Genomic DNA, 17,615 nt, shown 5'->3' on the forward strand with positions numbered 1-17,615 from the left:
CAAGGAGCCTGCTGCCAACTTCTACCAGCCCAATTTCGGGCTTCTTGGACTTTTCTTAGTGTCATAGGAATCTGCTATGCAATGGCTATCCTGCATGCCATTCCCTGTTTGGCCAGAATACATACTAATAGTGGGTCCTTGGTTCTTGCTTGAGCTGCAGAGATAAGATTACTAGTAAATAAACTGGTGGCAGGTTGACTACTTCTTGAGCATGTGACAAGCACTGACTGGAGAAATGCTTTGCCAAGTGGTTATAATGTGTTTCATGGCGAAAAGTAACTGCAGTAGATGCTTCCAACTTTCCTCTTTCAAGAAAATGTTGGTTTAGAAGGGGAAAGTGGAAGACACTCCAACTACACCATCCAAATTATACATTATTCACACAGGAAATGTGTTTATAATATTGAATAGAAGTCTTTGGTATTTTGCAGAAATTCTCACATAACCAACGTGCTACTATCTGAATCTCTCCCACTTCCTACCATTCCTTAGTACATTTGTGACAGTGCCAGCTACCAAAACAGCCCAAGGGGAATGCAGCTGATATGCAGGCACTAAATATGGAATTGTCTGGGAACTGTGAGGGCAGAACAGTATAGGAGGTGATTCTATTCCTCTGCAATGGGTTTTTAGCAAAGCTAAAAGATTGAAATGCAGGTTTACTGCTCTGTCCCCTGTACAGAACTATCTACATACTGAGGAAACAGCAGTATTTTAAAATACTGCGTAGGTATTAAATCATTAACAGTTCTTGATAACACAGAATGTTTATTTAAATGTCAAAATTATGGTACTGAGTGATTTATAAGAGCATTTGGAGTACAGAGATTTTTTTAAAAATTATTTGCATAATTTCCTCTATGTTCTACAGGAAGCTCACAGACAGTGCAATGCTAAGCAAAGTTACTCCAGTCTAAACCCAATGATTTCAATGGGCTCAGACTGGGGTAACTCTGCTTAGGATTGCACTGTGAAAGTCAAAACCAAGACAGGCACAAGTCTTTAAATCATCCTTCTTCAATTGCCTGGGTTATGGGCCAATTAAGGAGGGACATACAACGGACACAAATACTATTTTCTTTTTTAGTTTAAAGGTAGATTTTTGGTCTTTAAACACATTTGCCACACAGCACTTTATACTTAGAATACTTACCTAGCCCCAAACTTGCAAATTCATCTGTTGCCTGATCCTTTGTTCCTGTAAATGAACCTTCACGGCCTCTCATGGTTCCAGAAATATAACGTGGTTTTACTCCAGTACCTATTAACTGTGCCAGTTCAAGCTGACTGATGCATTTCAAAATCTTCAATAAAAACAAAATACTACTAAATAAATTAATGAATAAATACGCATAAGCACACAAAACTTTAAAACATTAGTCTGTATTAATGCCTAGCAGCAGATAACCACTTTTCCTACACCCCCACACTGTTTTTTTCGTAATATATTAAACAGATATTCCATCCCTGACGATCTTCTTAACCCCTCAGCAAATAACTTGCATCTTCGAGACTGGGTCTATAAGGCTGATGCCCTGATAGATAGACAGGCGGTCTTGAACTGTCAGTTAGCTTCTTGGTTTAAACTCTTCAAGTGCAATCATTCTAGAGCATCTTACTTAGTATTGCAAACTATAATCTTAGAGCAACCTTCACATCCCTACGATTCGAAACAATGCCTACCACAGTTTTAGCAGGCCGCTACAGGAAAATACCCAAGGACCAGTGCTTCCGTCCCTGTGGAACATCTGCAATTGAGGACTTACCTCATTATATTCTTAACTGCCCGTTGTATGCCCAACCTAGGACTAAATTTATTTCTGAGATGTTGTCCAACCTTTGTACCCACTCAGATCCTGAGAAGATTGCAGTTTTATTAGCCGACTGATGCTAACATATCCTACAAAATGGCTTTATATGCCCTGGCTGCAAAAAAAATACGGGCTAATGCTGTGCTTAAGGGATAACATTAACATTGAACATTGGGGATTTTTACTGTTTTTACTGTTTATACTTTTATTGTTCTATATGAATTTGACAACTGGAAATGGTTTGATGGTTGTATCTAGTTTTAAATTTTAATGCTTTGACCATGTCACATCAATTTTATTCAAGCTTGTGTTTCTGTTTTGTTTGTTGTTTGTGACTTGTAATGGCCTATGGCTGAATACAATAAACTTTTCTACATTCCCCCACCCCCCAATTTACTGAGTCCGTTATCTATACTGGTGCTAGTATGCATGTTCTTAAAAGTTGAAGTTCAATCTTACAATATATTTTTACCAATATATTATATAAAATATCTTTCTTTACATAATACAAGCACATTCACTGGAAACATATGCCAAGCCATAAAAAAAGATTTTTATGCATGTTCAATTCATTTTTTCGAATAGTACAAAAACAATCTACCTCATGCCAGGAATTTCCCAAGTAATTTCCATCAGTGTGAGCCACTGTAATGAGTGTTTTTATTGTGTCAATGTTCTTCTGTTTCATTTCCGTTATGCCAGAACTCACAGTAAGCAAAGTAAATCTTGCTAATGCTTGGACATAAGCATCCCTTTCAAGCTGCAGGAAGAAAAACGTTGTTTCATTCTGTAAAATACTGGACTTGTTTGCCATTAAATATTTCATAACTTTTTACCATGGTATTATACTGAAAGCTATAAAAATGAGTAGAGAACGAGTATGTAAGAATACTGGAAAATGTTGTGGCCCCACTATATGTAAACATTCTCAAAAAACGTCCTTTGATGGATGCTGCTCCTGCAACATCTCTTTCCTACTAATGGTGTCAAAACTCCTGAATCTGCTGTTTATCCCTCCTGTTTCAATGTTCTCTCCCTTTTTCGATCTGCTATAATTTGGTTTCCACTCCTCCACTGAAACTACCCTCGCTGCAGTTATTATCTGTTTGTTGATTTTATGATGAACTGTTGTTTTATGAATTAATATTTGTATTATATTTTTATAACTGCTGTACCTCACCGTGAGCCTGCTTGCGGGAAGGGCAAATTAGAAATGCAAATAATAATAATAATAATAATAATAATAATAATAATAATAATAAATCAGCCACTTTGTCACTGACAAAGAGAACTTGATTCTCAAAAGCTTATGCTACAATAAAATTGGTTAGTCTTAAAGGTGCTACTGGACTCTTTTTGATTTTGACAAATGTAAAGATCTATATTTGGTCTTCATCCTCCTTAACTTTGCTGACTTTCCTCTACAACTTTGCCCCCTCCATGTCCTGTGCCTCTGTGACTTTGTTCACAGCTGGTTCTCTTCCTATCTGCCAAATAAACTTTTTACCATTTTCACTGGGAGCTGCTCCTCCTCTGCATTCCCTTTCTTTGTTCTGCAGCAGATTCAATACTCTCAACCTGTAATCTGCATTTTCCTCCAGCCACTCCTCTTGCACACAAATTCTGCCCTTCCTCTGACAACCTTAAGCATAGTAAAGTGTTATGTGCACACTGGACTGAATTATGATTAATACTAACCAGAGGAAAACCCAATTTCCAACATTTTCACCAGGATATGATGCTATTCTGCGAACACTTTTTAGCGTGAATCAGAGTTCAGCTAAATGTGAATATAACAATCATGGTTTTTAAGCCATCTGGGGAAAGGCAGGGAAATCTGCACAGAGGGAGAGGGAACACATGATTCCCATACCTTCTTCCTGATCGCTTAACCATGATTAGAGCACTACATCTGGACTCCTCGGAGTTCCATCATTTTAAAAATATTATTTATATTATCATAATATATATTTTATACCAGTGGGATCTAGGAGAGGAATGACTACTACTGCCATCCTGCAGTCACTCCACTGGCTACCTATCAGGTACAAGGCTCAAGTCAAGGTATTGGCCATCACATACAAAACACTTCAAGACCTTGGTCTGGCATATCTACGGGACTGCCTCTCTCCCTATGTTCCACCATGGCAGTTTTGCTCATCTGAACAGGACTTTCTGCAGATGCCACCTTGCACATGGGCAAAATCAACAACTGCTCGTTCACATGCATTCTCTGTGGTGGCCCCCACCTTACAGAATGGCATACCTGAAGAGGTCAGGAAAGCTCCCACTCTCCAGGCTTTCGGCAAACAATGCAAACTGAATTATTCAAGAGGGTTTTTTTACTCAGATAGAAGGGCTGTACTGTAAGGAAGTGGTCTCAGAGAGATGCATCGGTAGAGGGACAGGACCATAGACTTTATTACTATGTGCTCATGTGTGGTTCAAGTACGATCCTACTGGGCAGTTTTATGTTGTTTAATGTATCTTTCTTAGAATTGCTTATGCTCTGTTTCAGCATTTCTTCAGTTCTGTATTGGATTTTTTCTGGTTTTAAATCTTTGCACATTCGCACGTACAGATCCTATTACTTTGTTTATTGAAACAATCCTTGAAACTGACTATACTGACTCACACTATGTAACCTGCCTTGAGCCTCAGTAAGAAAGGTGGACCATAAATCATGTAAATAAAAAAATAAATTAAAAAACGCAGCTCCATCAATTTACATGTCACAATAATATAACCAAATATTACCAGTCCCTGTCCTATGGACCTTAAAATCTAGATTTCAATAGCAGATAGCTGTAATTAGACTTCTCACATCTGCCATTTCTTCCATCCAACCATCTCTGTGCATGTACACATACACACAATTTGGTTCACAGAAACAAGATTAAAATCTTCCACCAAAAACCCACAATAAAAAAATCGTATTGCTCAAAAATGCCAGCATGTTCTCTAGATCTGCTCCCGTCTCTCTCCCAGAGTATCCCCCTTCCTGTACTACCCTCAGCCTGAATATTTCTCCATTAAAGAAACAAAATGATGCCTTCACAGCTTCCCAGCAGTAGCTGTCAAGCAAGCTACTGAGCCTGTGAAAGGCAGGAGGGGCTGGACTGCTCATATCTTACAATGGCTGCAACAATCCTGGGTAGAGATGGGCACAAAATGGGGAAAAAACAAACGACATTTCATGTTTCATCACATTCCACGAATCATGAGCTTTCACGAAATTGTCCTATTTTGTGAAATGATTCATTAGTTTCGTAATTCATCAGAACCCAGGGCACTTCAATGGCCCGCTTTATATCCAGAGATGCCAAACTTGTAGGGAGACATCAGCAGGCTTTCCTCCACCCACCCTCACCCAACAAGCCAGCGAGAACAAATGCTCTAAATAAGAATATATGTTAACAAACAGAGGACCCACTAGACAGTATAGTAATACAAACAGTGTAACCACATCAGTGGGTGGCTCAAATTATGAACAATCACTTTCAAGGTTATAAATAAAGTGAACAAACACAAAGGTAAATTATGAACAAGTAAATTTAAATGCCTATATTGTATTTCTTAACATCAATAAAGGTAATAAAGTCCATGAACTCAAGCCTTGAGGTTGAAAGTTAATTAAAGCACAGAAAAGACTCCAACAGAGCCACCAGAGCCCTGATGCCCAACTCGCAGATCCGGTTTGTTCCTGCTGTTTCGTCTTCCTGACGTCTTCAGGGGCAAGCTCTCCTGTGAGTTCTGTGAACATAAATTAAAATAGGAAACCACATGCCAACTGTACAAACAATCCCACAATAAGGCACATGCAATTACCCAATTACAGGCAAATAAAAGTATAAATAAGTTTAATAAATAAGTTTAATAAATAAGTATAAATAAGTTTAAATATTGGCCTTCGCTCCGTGAGATTCCTGGCTGTTCTGAATTACCTTTGATAGCCTTGTGAAGGACGTGGAATATCAAGGACTTGATTGTACACTCAGAACTCCGTATCCGGGAGCAGACGGGTACCTCCCTGGCTGGGCATTATAGATGCGGCCATTGCCGTCTCTGCCCTTTGGCATGGACTGGGGATGTGGTTAATATCATGCCGGGGGGGGGCACACCTTAAGGTTGAGACACTTTACTACGTGTCAGTCATCTGGTGTTGTTTATCTGATTCAATGCAAATGCCCCAAATTATATGTGGGGAGCACTACAAGAAACTTGAAAACAAGATTATTGGAGCATATGTCACGCATTCGAAATAAAGTTATGGAAGCCCCTATGGTAGAACACTTTGTAACGAAGGGCCACTTAGAGAATGATTTTCAGTTTACTGTGTTGTTTCATGCACTTGATGTACCTCACTCTCAGTTAAACACCACTTTACTGCATAAGGAGGCCCAGTGGATCTTTAAACTTAATACACTGAGACCCGTTGGGTTGAATAATGACTTAAATCTTTCTTGTTACCTTTGAAGTGCAATCTCCAGTGTGTGAAGTCTGTCCCTTTAAATCTCTGCGCCTGGGGGATGTGTCATTGTATATATTCACACCCCTTTCTTTTTTTGGTTGCTGTTAATAGCTGAGTGATTGTGTTGAATAGCCTTTGAGCTGCGACTTTGAATTGCTTCATTATCATTATACTTTTATTTGCCTGTAATTGGGTAAGTGCATGTGCCTTATTGTGGGATTGTTTGTACAGTTGGCATGTGGTTTCCTATTTTAATTTATGTTCACAGAACTCACAGGAGAGCTTGCCCCTGAAGACGTCAGGAAGACGAAACAGCAGGAACAAACCGGATCTGCAAGTTGGGCATCAGGGCTCTGGTGGCTCTGGTGGAGTCTTTTCTGTGCTTTAATTAACTTTCAACCACAAGGCTTGAGTTCATGGACTTTATTACCTTTATTGATGTTAAGAAATACAATATAGGCATTTAAATTTACTTGTTCATAATTTACCTTTGTGTTTGTTCACTTTATTAATAACCTGGAAAGTGATTGTTCATAATTTGAGCCACCCACTGATGTGGTTACACTGTTTGTATTACTAAATAAGAATATAAGCAAAGAAAATTAAAGAAAAAAAAGGTAGGCCTCAGTCAAGCTAGGCCCCAGAGCCAGGCAATGCCCTGAGACTGGGGTTGGGTGGGGTGGAGGAAAGAAGGCACCCTTACTCAACGACCTTCCCAGAAAGGCCAAGAGCTGAAAATGAGAAGGAGGCTTTTCAGACTCTTTCAAAGCAGCAACAAATCCAGCCAAATGTTCCCAATTCCATTCTCTCACTCCAAATCCCAGCAACAGTTCCTCCCTCTCCCTCTGTCTACTAGAACTGAAAAGCACGAGGCAGAGAGCTGTGCCTTATATAAGAAATGCTCACATAGAACAGAACAGGAGGTCTCTGGTTGGCAGACATACCTGTCTAACAGGGTTTGGAGGGATGAGATTGGTGTTCCCATGGCTACAGAAGGCCCATCTCCTCAGTTGCCTAGGGGATTAACCCCCTTGCTCCTTGCTGTATAGGGCAGAATGGAAGCTCTCCAGTTGGCAGGGAGAGCTGCCTATCAAGGTTATGTGGGCTAAGATTGGGGTTTCCAATGGCAACAAAAGGTCTGCAGACATTCTGGGCCTATGTTGCCTAGGGAATCAATGGATCGGCGCCAGCCTGTCTGGCATCACGAATCATTCATGAATTGCCCCCCAAAGTTGTGAATTTCATGAAAACCGCAGCCCCACAAAACGCATTTTGCGAAACATGAATTAGCCCGATTTGTCACGAAATTTGATTCGTGTTTTGATTCGTGCCCATGTCTAATCCTGGGTGGAAACTGGTCCCCACTGCACAAGAAACAGATGGCTGCTCTTCAAAGGAACTAGGTAGAATTGGACCCCACCACCTCAATCAATCAGCTTTCTGTGGGTAGGAGTGCTGCCACACATAGTTCTGTTTCAAAAACAGAGTGCAGGAATGAATGTGTCTGAATATATACCATTTCTGACACCTTCCAAGATTTTGCGCCCAAGTAGATATGACAACAGAGGATCTGTGATCAGATCTCTTATTTTTTAGATTTTGCCATGCAGGACACCCATTTGGATTAGATTTTATATCTTTTGCACCATGCTGTTTTTATAGTGTAATTACCCTTCTGAAGCAGCTATTTGCTCCATTGAGTTAAAAAATATATATGATATTGGCACCTATCCCCCACACCCAACACACATCACTGGAGAATATATTAGCCCTGTGCAAAGCAACTGAGATTGCAGAAATGATGTGGGGAAAGTAAGAACTCCCTCTAACCCTCATGGCCCAGATGATTAAGGAGATCACTTGGCCCTCTGGGAAACCAAAAAACCTAGAGGAATTATTTTTACAGGTTTGTATTTTTATCCTTGCACCTTTGCATTTACGTTTGCAAAGAGACATATACTACATGCAAACAGCAATTATTATTTTAAGAAAGCTATGAACTAAAGGCCAACTGTCAAAGTTCAATTATTGCAATTATTGATTGTGACAAGTCCTAAGGAAGTGTACATAGATAATTCCAAGCATCTGATTTTATAAAGAGCATGTGTCCTTTCATAACAAAAACATTTGCATCAAACAAGGATAATTTGAACTAAGGTTCACCAAGAATTAGCCATAGAATCTATTCTAAAATGCCAGGGCTGAGACCTGAAATTTATGAAATAACAACAGACTATCACGGAACATGAACAGAGAAAGCTACAGCAAGCCTTTATACACATGGAGAAGTATCAATATAAGTTAACCTGTGCTTTTATTTCAATGCTACAATTTCGGCAAGTGTTTACTACCCCTCAGTAATGTGGAAAACTCTACTTTCTTCAAAAGAGTCTCACCAAGATATTTGTAAATTAGTTCAAAGGGACAATTGATATATACAGCAGGATTTGAGTCCAGTGGCACCTTAGAGACCAACAAGATTTTCAGGATATGAGCTTTGAGAGTCAAAACTCTCTTTATCAGATATCTGAAGACAGTATTCAGATATCTGAAGAAGAGAGCTTTGATCTCAAAGCTCATATCCTAAAAATCTTGTTGGTCTCTAAGGTACCACTGGATTCAAATCTTGTTGTTCTACTGCAGACCAACATGGCTACCTACTGGAAATTATCATATACACTTGGAGAATCGTTACAATAAAAATATAGCAAAGTTGATATGACAAAATATCATGTCATAATTAGTCTCAAATAGCTTTACTGATATTTGAAACATTGTTATAAGTTTAATTGTATTATTGTATTACTGAAATACGATATATGTAGGTCTTCAGTGTAAGCGAATTTTTTAAAAGAGTTTCAAAAGGACAATTACTATTAAACTGCCCAATACACAAATTATGAGGGGTTTTGATAAGCATTTGCATGGTGATAAGTTTCACTTGTTATCAACAAAAATTGAAAGTCTGCAATTTTAACAACATAAGTAGCAGTCCTACAATTTCTTATTCTGGTATAATTCCACTTAATTCAACAGGACACTCCTGGGTCACTGCTTTGAGACGCACTATTCAGCCTACAGGAGTGTAGAAGATATTTGCAACTAATTGTCTAAGTATAATCAGGAATGACTGCTTGCAAGCCCAGTGTCAAGTGGGGCGGTTGAGGGGTGAAGGCAAGGTGACACTTTATTGGAAAGGCCACAATTTTATTAGTTACAGTACTGGCACTGGCACCATATAGGGTGTAAATCTCAAGCGTAGGCCAAATCTACCTGCCAGCCGATGACCCACCTCTGAAGGGGGAAACCACGGGATGACAGGCTGTGGGATTCTACATGGGCGCAAACCTCTGCATGGATCTTCTTGCCACCTGGGAGTGAGCATGCCCCAACTAGGCTTGCCCTTGCAGTGCTTCACCCCCCCCAAGATCCCTTAAGACGATCCCAATGTATGGGAAGCTGGAGTAGTGGCCTTGTTTCCTCACAAAAGGATTCAAGCCCAATGACAAACTTCAACTCTCAAAATTGTGATAGACAGAACAGACAATCCCTAGAAGGAGGGTGGGATGAATAGAAAGCCAGTTCAGGAGCTGAGGGCTCAGCAACTTTTCCATCCAGCCAGCAGACCAGAGGGAGGACTTGTCAGTTTGGTGTAGTGGTTAAGAGCAGCAGGACTCTAATCTGGAGAGCTGGGTTTGATTCCCTACTTCTCTGAAGTCTGCTGAGTGACCTTGGGTCAAGTCACAGCTCTTTCAGAGCTCTCTCAGCCTCACCCACCTCACAGGGTGACTAAGGATAATAATAAACTGCTTTGTAAACTGCTCTGCATGTGGCAATAAGTTGTCCTGAAGGGCGGCATATAAGTCGAATGTTGTTGTTGTAGCTATTCCAGGTCCCCTGGCAGGAAAGCCCTCCCAACGCAAGCCTGACCAGCCTGCTGAAAATTGGCTGGCTGGGTGTTTGAATTTCAGGCTTCACGCTGCCCACACAGAAGCTGCTGGGAGCCACTGGTGGCCACCATGCTCACACCCCTCCATCCACCTGTGGGCCACAAACTGAGGTCCCAGGTAAGTCTGAGGCTGGAGCTTCTTAGAACTTGTGGCTTTGAAATTCCTTGCAGCCAGTTTAATACAATGCAATTCAGATTTTACTAGGAGCCTTCTTCTGTCACACATTGCTAACAGACCTGGAGCTGCTTTCATAGTTCAGTTTTGACAAACTACTACTTTCCAGCTGTTCCATGTATAAGGAAGATATTTCTACCTAAAACAAAACTGACAACTTGCCAGAAGACAAACTTATTCTCAAACTTTCATTTAATGCTTCATGGTACTTTTTAGAAACAAACTCGTATTTTTGGTAAATTACACAACATATTTGATAAAGCATCACTGAGTAATAAATTGAAAACATTTTAGCATCCATTTACAGCATTTGCTGTTGTTATAAAACTTAACATTCAGTGTTACCTGGATATTAAAAATGCAAGCTATCCTTATTGCACATCGTATGCCTTCCAGGCAAAGAGAGGCAACTTCTGTGTCATCACAATCTTGTAAACCCACACTGAATGCAGCCAAGAATGGTGTCCATGCCAACTAGAATATAAAAATCATAAAAATAAAAGCATAGTTTAATTAAATTACAGGTAACTGTGAACTGCAAACATAAACGCCAAATATGAGTAGCCATGATTTTATGTTTAGATTTTATAGATTTGCCTCATTATTCATAAATCCTAACTGAAACCTTACTTATACTTCTTCCCGTAGAAAGGGGTTAAAAGAACACTCACGTTGCACAAAGTCACCATTCTGTGAATGGTCAAGTATTATATTGATCTGATGCTACAGCCAACTGCATCACCTCATGGCAATACATATTTGCCAATAATAAACCTTTTTTAAAAAAATGCCACAAAAATGGTGGAAAAAAGGATTTCCACACAGATAAATTTTATCAAATCATATGTAGAATGACAAATGAACTTCATTTCATGATCAAATAATCACATTAGACTATTTTGCAGTTTTATTTTAGCTCAATGGCAAAATATGTTGTTCCTAGGGTTGCCAACTTCCTTGTGAGGCCTGGAGATCTCTTGGAATTACAACTAATTTTCAGATTAGTGAGTTCAGTTCCCCTGGAGAAAATGGCAGCTTTGGAGGATGGGTTGTATAGCATTTATGTCCCACTGAGGTCTCTCCCCTCCTCAAACACCACCTTCTCCAGGGTCCACTCCCCAATCTCCAAGAATTTCCCATCTTAGAGTTGGCAACCCTACCTGTTCCCCATCACCGAATGAATCCTACAGTGGAGCCATGATGACGTATAATGTTCAAAGAAACACAGGATGTGACTGATAGAAAGGTAAGCTCTTTCCAGTTAGATAATACTGAACAAACATTAATTCAGGGTGACCATACATTTGAAGCCTAATAACATGATTAAATTGTAATAATACTGGCTGTTTCAGAAAACAAAGAAACTTGTTTTTAAAACATAAAATACAAGTAAGGGACTCACAGGAGAGGGATGGGATCTTATCTCCCTGGCTGGTCCTCCTCCCCATGCTATCTCCACTTTCCCTTATTGCCCCTGCACATTCTCCCCTTTCCCTGCTTCCCTCCAGCGCCCATATCTGAGAGTATGGTGTAGTGATTAACAGCGGCGGGACTCTAATCTGGAGAACTGGGTTTGATTCCCCACTCCTCCACTTGAAGCCAGCTGGGTGACCGTGGGTCAGTCACAGCTTCTAGGAGCTCTCTCAGCCCCACTCATCTCAGTGGGTGTTTGTTGTGGGGATAATAATGATATACTTTGTAATCCACTCTGAGTGGGTGTTAAGTTGTCTGAAGGGCAGTATATAAATCAAATATTATTATTATTATCTAAAGCTTTTGATAGGTTTCCCCTTTTCTCCTTCCACTCTGACTTCCATCGGCCTTCTTCTCTTGTCTGACTGCCCACTCTCCCCCGCCCCCTAAGTCACTTCAGGTTTATGAGAAACAAAATGCCTGCCAACATCTTGTGATTTGGTTGTTGTGGGTTTTCCGGGCTGTATTGCCGTGGTCTTGGCATTGTAGTTCCTGACGTTTCACTAGCAGCTGTGACTGGCATCTTCAGAGGTGTAGCGCTGAAAGACAGAGATCTCTCAGTGTCAAACTGTGGGGGAGATGTTTGCAGGTGATCTATATCTACTCAGAAAGGTGGGTTGGGTTGTGTCATCCTGTAAGGGTTTCCCAGGGTGTGGAATGCTAATGGAGTGCTAATGCTTCACTGTATCCTGAGGAGGTTCTTTTGCATCTGGATTGGTGCTTGATATGCTAATCTTCTCTGCAGGGCTATTGTGGGTTGTAGAGTCTTTTGTTAGCCTGGTGTTTTTCAGAACTGGAAACCATGCTCTATTCATTCTTAAAGTCTCTTCTTTCCTGTTGAAGTTTTGCTTATGCTTGTGAATTTCAATGGCTTCCCTGTGCAATCTGACAAAGTAGTTGGAAGTGTTGTCCAGTATTTTGGTGTCCTGGAATAAGATACTGTGTCCTGTTTGAGTTAGGCTATGTTCAGCCACTTCTGATTTTTCAGGTAGGCCAGGTCTGCAGTGTCTTTCATGTTCTTTTATTCTTGTCTGGATGTTGCGTTGTGTGGTCCCAATGTAAACTTGTCCACAGCCGCAGGGTATGCGGTATACTCCTGCAGAGGTGAGAGGGTCTCTACTGTCTTTTGCTGATCGTAGCATCTGTTGTATTTTTCTGGTGGGTCGGAATACTGCTTGTAGGTTGTGTTTTTTCATAAGCTTTCCCATCTGATCAGTAATTCCTTTGATATATGGCAAAAAAACTTTTCCTGTAGGGGACTGTTTTTCCTTAGTTGTTTGATTTATCCTGGGTTTAGTTGCTCTTCTGATTTCATTTCTGGAGTAGCCATTTGCCTGAAGTGCATGGTTTAGATAATTAATTTCCACAGCGCAGTATCCAGACAAGAATAAAAGAACATGAAAGACACTGCAGACTTGGCCAACCTAAAAAATCAGCAGCGGCTGAACATAGTCTAACTCAAACAGGACACAGTATCTTATTCCAGGACACCAAAATACTGGACAACACTTCCAACTACTTTGTCAGACTGCACAGGGAAGCCATTGAAATTCACAAGCATAAGCAAAACTTCAACAGGAAAGAAGAGACTTTAAGAATGAATAGAGCATGGTTTCCAGTTCTGAAAAACACCAGGCTAACAAAAGACTCTACAACCCACAATAGCCCAGCAGAGAAGATAAGCATATCAAGCACCAATCCAGATGCAAAAGAACCTCCTCAGGATACAGTGAAGCATTAGCACTCCATTAGCATTCCACACCCTGGGAAACCCTTACAGGATGACACAACCCAACCCACCCTTCTGAGTAGATATAAATCACCTGCAAACATTCCCTCCACAGTTTGACACTGAGAGATCCTTGTCTTTCGGTGCTACACCTCTGAAGATGCCAGTCACAGCTGCTGGTGAAACGTCAGGAACTACAATGCCAAGACCACGGCAATACAGCCCGGAAAACCCACAACAACCATCGTTCTCCGGCCGTGAAAGCCTTCAACAATATATCTTGTGATTTAATCTTACAAAGGCTTGGCATTTTAAAACTATTTCAATGTCTATTCCTTCTGTTTTTTTAAAAAAAATTAAGATTTTTCTTTAAACCTTGAGTTTTTAGGAACAACTCCCTTTTCTATTCCTGACCATACTGCATGGATATTTTTATCTATGATCTGTGGACAGGTTCAGAAGTTACTTACCCAAGTTACTTACTCAATTAAAACACAAAGTAATAGTAAAGGAAGGAAAGAATATTCTTAACTTAATTGAAGATGACTTACCTTGAACATGGGTCTCACATGCTCTAAGTGTGTTGCACTGGTGAAAGGAGCTTGAACGTGGCTCACAGCTTCCATCAGTGCTTTAGCTGTTTTAGCCATTTGTTCCATTTCTAAATTATAAAGAAGTCGTCTCTGTTTTTCACTTGCTACACCTGTAAATAATTTTTCCCATTAAACCTCACCATTTCACAAAGAACAAAACTCCTTAAAACAGTTTTAATATACTGTATAGACATGTACTGTGCATGGAGTAACATGCAGATGGGAAAGATCAACAACTGCCTGTACACGGGCATTCTCTGTAGCAGCCCCCTCCTTACAGACTGGCCTGACTGAGGAAGGCATTTTTCTAAAAGTGATAGGGTTTGCTATAATGCAAACTCTGATTAATACCAGACTGCATGGAAGGCCTAATAACATAACCATCATTCACGTTTATGCCCCAACTACACAAATGAGGAGGAAGAAATTGAAAAATTATATGCCAGTGTCCAAGAACAAATTGATCATACACCTAAATAAGATAAACTGATAATCATAGGTGACTGGAATGCAAAAGCAGACAAAGTAGAAACAAACATTATTGGAAAATTTGAACAAGGGTCACTAGCATCACGAAGCAGGAGAGCGACTCATAGAACTGTGTGAAGCCAACAGTCTGTTCATTGCCAAATGTATGCTTCAGGCAACCAAAAAAGAATATTGTGTAATATGGAAATCATCAGGTGGCCAATACAGGAACGAAACAGATTACGTAAGTAGAAGCAAAAGATGAAGAAGCTGATTATAGTACAGATCATTACTAGGGCTGTGCTATTTTGGTTTCGCTTTGGGTAAAGATACCCGAAGCGGACCCAATTCGGCAAGCTTCAGTATTCGAAGCAAAGCTTTCCGAAGCATTTGGAAAGCTTCGGGGCTTGTTTAAAGGGCCCCGCTGCTGCTTGCAAGCAGCGGCAGGGCCCTTTAAACATAACCACCCCACCTCCTCCCACTTACCTTGCGGTAGCTCAGGGCCAACTCCTCTGTTGCCGCCCGAGCCTGCGGGGGGTGGGGGGGTTGGGAAGGCCAGAGCTGCATCCTCCGGCCCTTCCTGCCCCTCAAATGGCCGTGGCGCGCCGGTGGCTCAGCGGCCCTTTGAGGGGCAGGAAGGGCCGGAGGAGGCAGAGAAAGCCCTTCCTGCCCCTCAAATGGCCGGAGCGCCGCTGGCGCCCCACAGCCATTTGAGAGGCAGGAAGGGCCAGAGGCGGCGGCTCCAGCCTTCCCCACCACCCCACAGGCTTGGGTAGTGGCACGGCAGCGGCAGAGGAGCTGGCTGGCTCCAGGCCGCGCTGCCTTGTGTTGTCACTGCACAGCTGATGACCCTCCCACCACCAGGTAAGTGGGTGGGGGTTGGAGGGGTCTCCCTAGGGTTGGGGGGGGTGGAGGGGTCTCCCCACGGTTGGGTGGAGGGGTTGCCCCAGGGAGGGTGGGTGGTGGTGGTGGGAGTTTCCCCCCCTCGCTTCAGTATCTTCATGGAGCATACCAAAGTGATTCCCGAACCCTATTCCAAATCAGTATTCTGAATTGGTTTCCTGCTTCGGGTAAACCCGACGTGGGAATACCGAATATAGCCACCCGTGCACAGCCCTAATCATGACTCATGAGTTGCTAATACCAAAAATTAGAATAAAGCTGAAGAGAAACACCAAAAGAATCATAGGAACAAAATATAATCAAAATAATATTTCTGAAGAATTTAAACACCATGTAAAGAACAGATTTGCAATACTAAGTTTAACTGATTGTGAACTAGAACTATGGGCTGAAACCAGAGATCTTATCAAGGAAGAATGTGCTAAGACTATTCCTGTAGCCAAAAGAAAGGAGAAGCCTAAACGGCTGACTGAGGAAACTCTTAAAATTGCTAAAGACAGATGAGAAACAAAAGCAAAAGGTGACAGAAACAGTTAGAATTCTAAATGCAGCTTTTCAGCAACTTGTACTCAGAGACAAAGAAATCTATTATAATAGCCAGTGCAAAGAAATGGAAGAGAACAACAAAAAAGGAAGAACAAGAGATCTGTTCCACAAGATCCAGGAAATCAAAGGGAAATTCAAACCATGGCTCGGGATGCTGTAAGATCAATACGGAAATACAGTATCCAATCAGGACAAAATAAAGGAAAGATGGAAAAATACACTGAAGAACTATACAGAAGAGATGGAAGGATAACAGATACCTTCAAACAGGAAACTTTTGACGAAGAACAGAAATCTTAGAAAGTGAAGTGAAAGATGCACTCAAAGCAATTAGGAGAAACAAAGCATCTGGAGTAGATGGGATACCAACAGAGCTATTCCAAGCTACAGAAATGGAGTCTATCAAAATCTTAACAAGAATAGGTCAACAAATATGGATAACAATGGCCCACAAACTGGAAACTCTCAGTCTACTTTCCAATTCCAAAAAAGGGAATACCAATGAGCGCAGCAACTATCCGGCCATTGTGTTAATTTCCCATGCAAGCAAAGTGATGCTCAACATTCTACAGCAAAGACTCTTACCATATATGGAGCAAGAAATGCCAGATGTTCAAGCTGGATGCAGAAAAAGGAAGAAGCACTAGAGATCACATTGCAAACTTATGATGGCTAATGGAACATACCAAGGAATTTCAGAAGAAAAACAGTCCTTATGTTCTATAGATTACAGCAAAGCTTTTGACTGTGTGGATCATGAAAAGCTAAGGGTGGTGTTAAAAGAAATGGAGGTGCCACAACATCTGATAGTTTTGATGATCAACCTGTACTCTGGACATGAGGCTACTGTTAGGACAGAACATGGGGAAACAGAATGGTTTCCAATAGGCAAAGAGGTCAAACAAGGATGCATATTATCTCCCCACCTGTTTAATCTCTATGCAGACCATATAAGGAAAGATGGGTTAGATTTAAAAGAAGGTGGCATGAAAATTGGTGGAAGGAACATTAACAAGTTGAGATATGGAGATAATACCACATTACTGGCAGAAAACAGTGAAGACTTGAAAAGACTACTGAAGAAGGTTAAAGGAGAATGTGTCAAACAGGCTTATAGACAAAATTAATGACTGTTGAGGAATTACACAATTTTAAAGTTGACAATGAGGAAATTGAAATGGTTCCCGATTTTCTATTCCTTGGCTCAATCATCAACCAAAAGGGAGACTGCAACCAAGAAATTAGAAGACTGAGACTGGGAAGAGCAGCTGTAAGGGAACTAGAAAAGATCCTTAAAGATAAGGCTATCTCTCTATGGGGACCAAGATCAAGATAATTTAGATTATGGTACTTACACAATACTATATATAGATTTGAAAGTTGGACAATGAAAAAAGCTGACAGTAAGAAAATTGATTCGTTTGAAATATGGTACTGGAGAGTTCTGCAGTTACCATGGACGGCCAAAAGACAAGTAAGTGGGATCTAGATCACATC

General features: G+C 40.8%; 1 protein-coding gene across 2 annotated transcripts in view; it reads right to left on the reverse strand.

The window, feature by feature from the left end:
- The window catches only part of ARFGEF1 (ADP ribosylation factor guanine nucleotide exchange factor 1), a 108,533-nt gene that overhangs the window by 21,601 nt on the left and 69,317 nt on the right, over window positions 1-17,615 (reverse strand). For both annotated transcript variants that reach the window (XR_008597401.1, XM_054984602.1), the window contains exons 19-22: window positions 14,160-14,311; window positions 10,752-10,880; window positions 2,413-2,571; window positions 1,154-1,304 (exon numbers count right to left, since the gene is read on the reverse strand). Coding sequence is in view for 1 of the 2 variants with exons in the window: in XM_054984602.1 (XP_054840577.1) it covers window positions 1,154-1,304; window positions 2,413-2,571; window positions 10,752-10,880; window positions 14,160-14,311 (591 nt within the window). In the remaining variant the exon portion in view is untranslated. The remainder of the gene's footprint in view (window positions 1-1,153; window positions 1,305-2,412; window positions 2,572-10,751; window positions 10,881-14,159; window positions 14,312-17,615) is intronic.

This window comes from Eublepharis macularius, chromosome 7 (assembly GCF_028583425.1).
Source record: "Eublepharis macularius isolate TG4126 chromosome 7, MPM_Emac_v1.0, whole genome shotgun sequence".
In the NCBI taxonomy this organism is placed as follows: domain Eukaryota; kingdom Metazoa; phylum Chordata; class Lepidosauria; order Squamata; family Eublepharidae; genus Eublepharis; species Eublepharis macularius.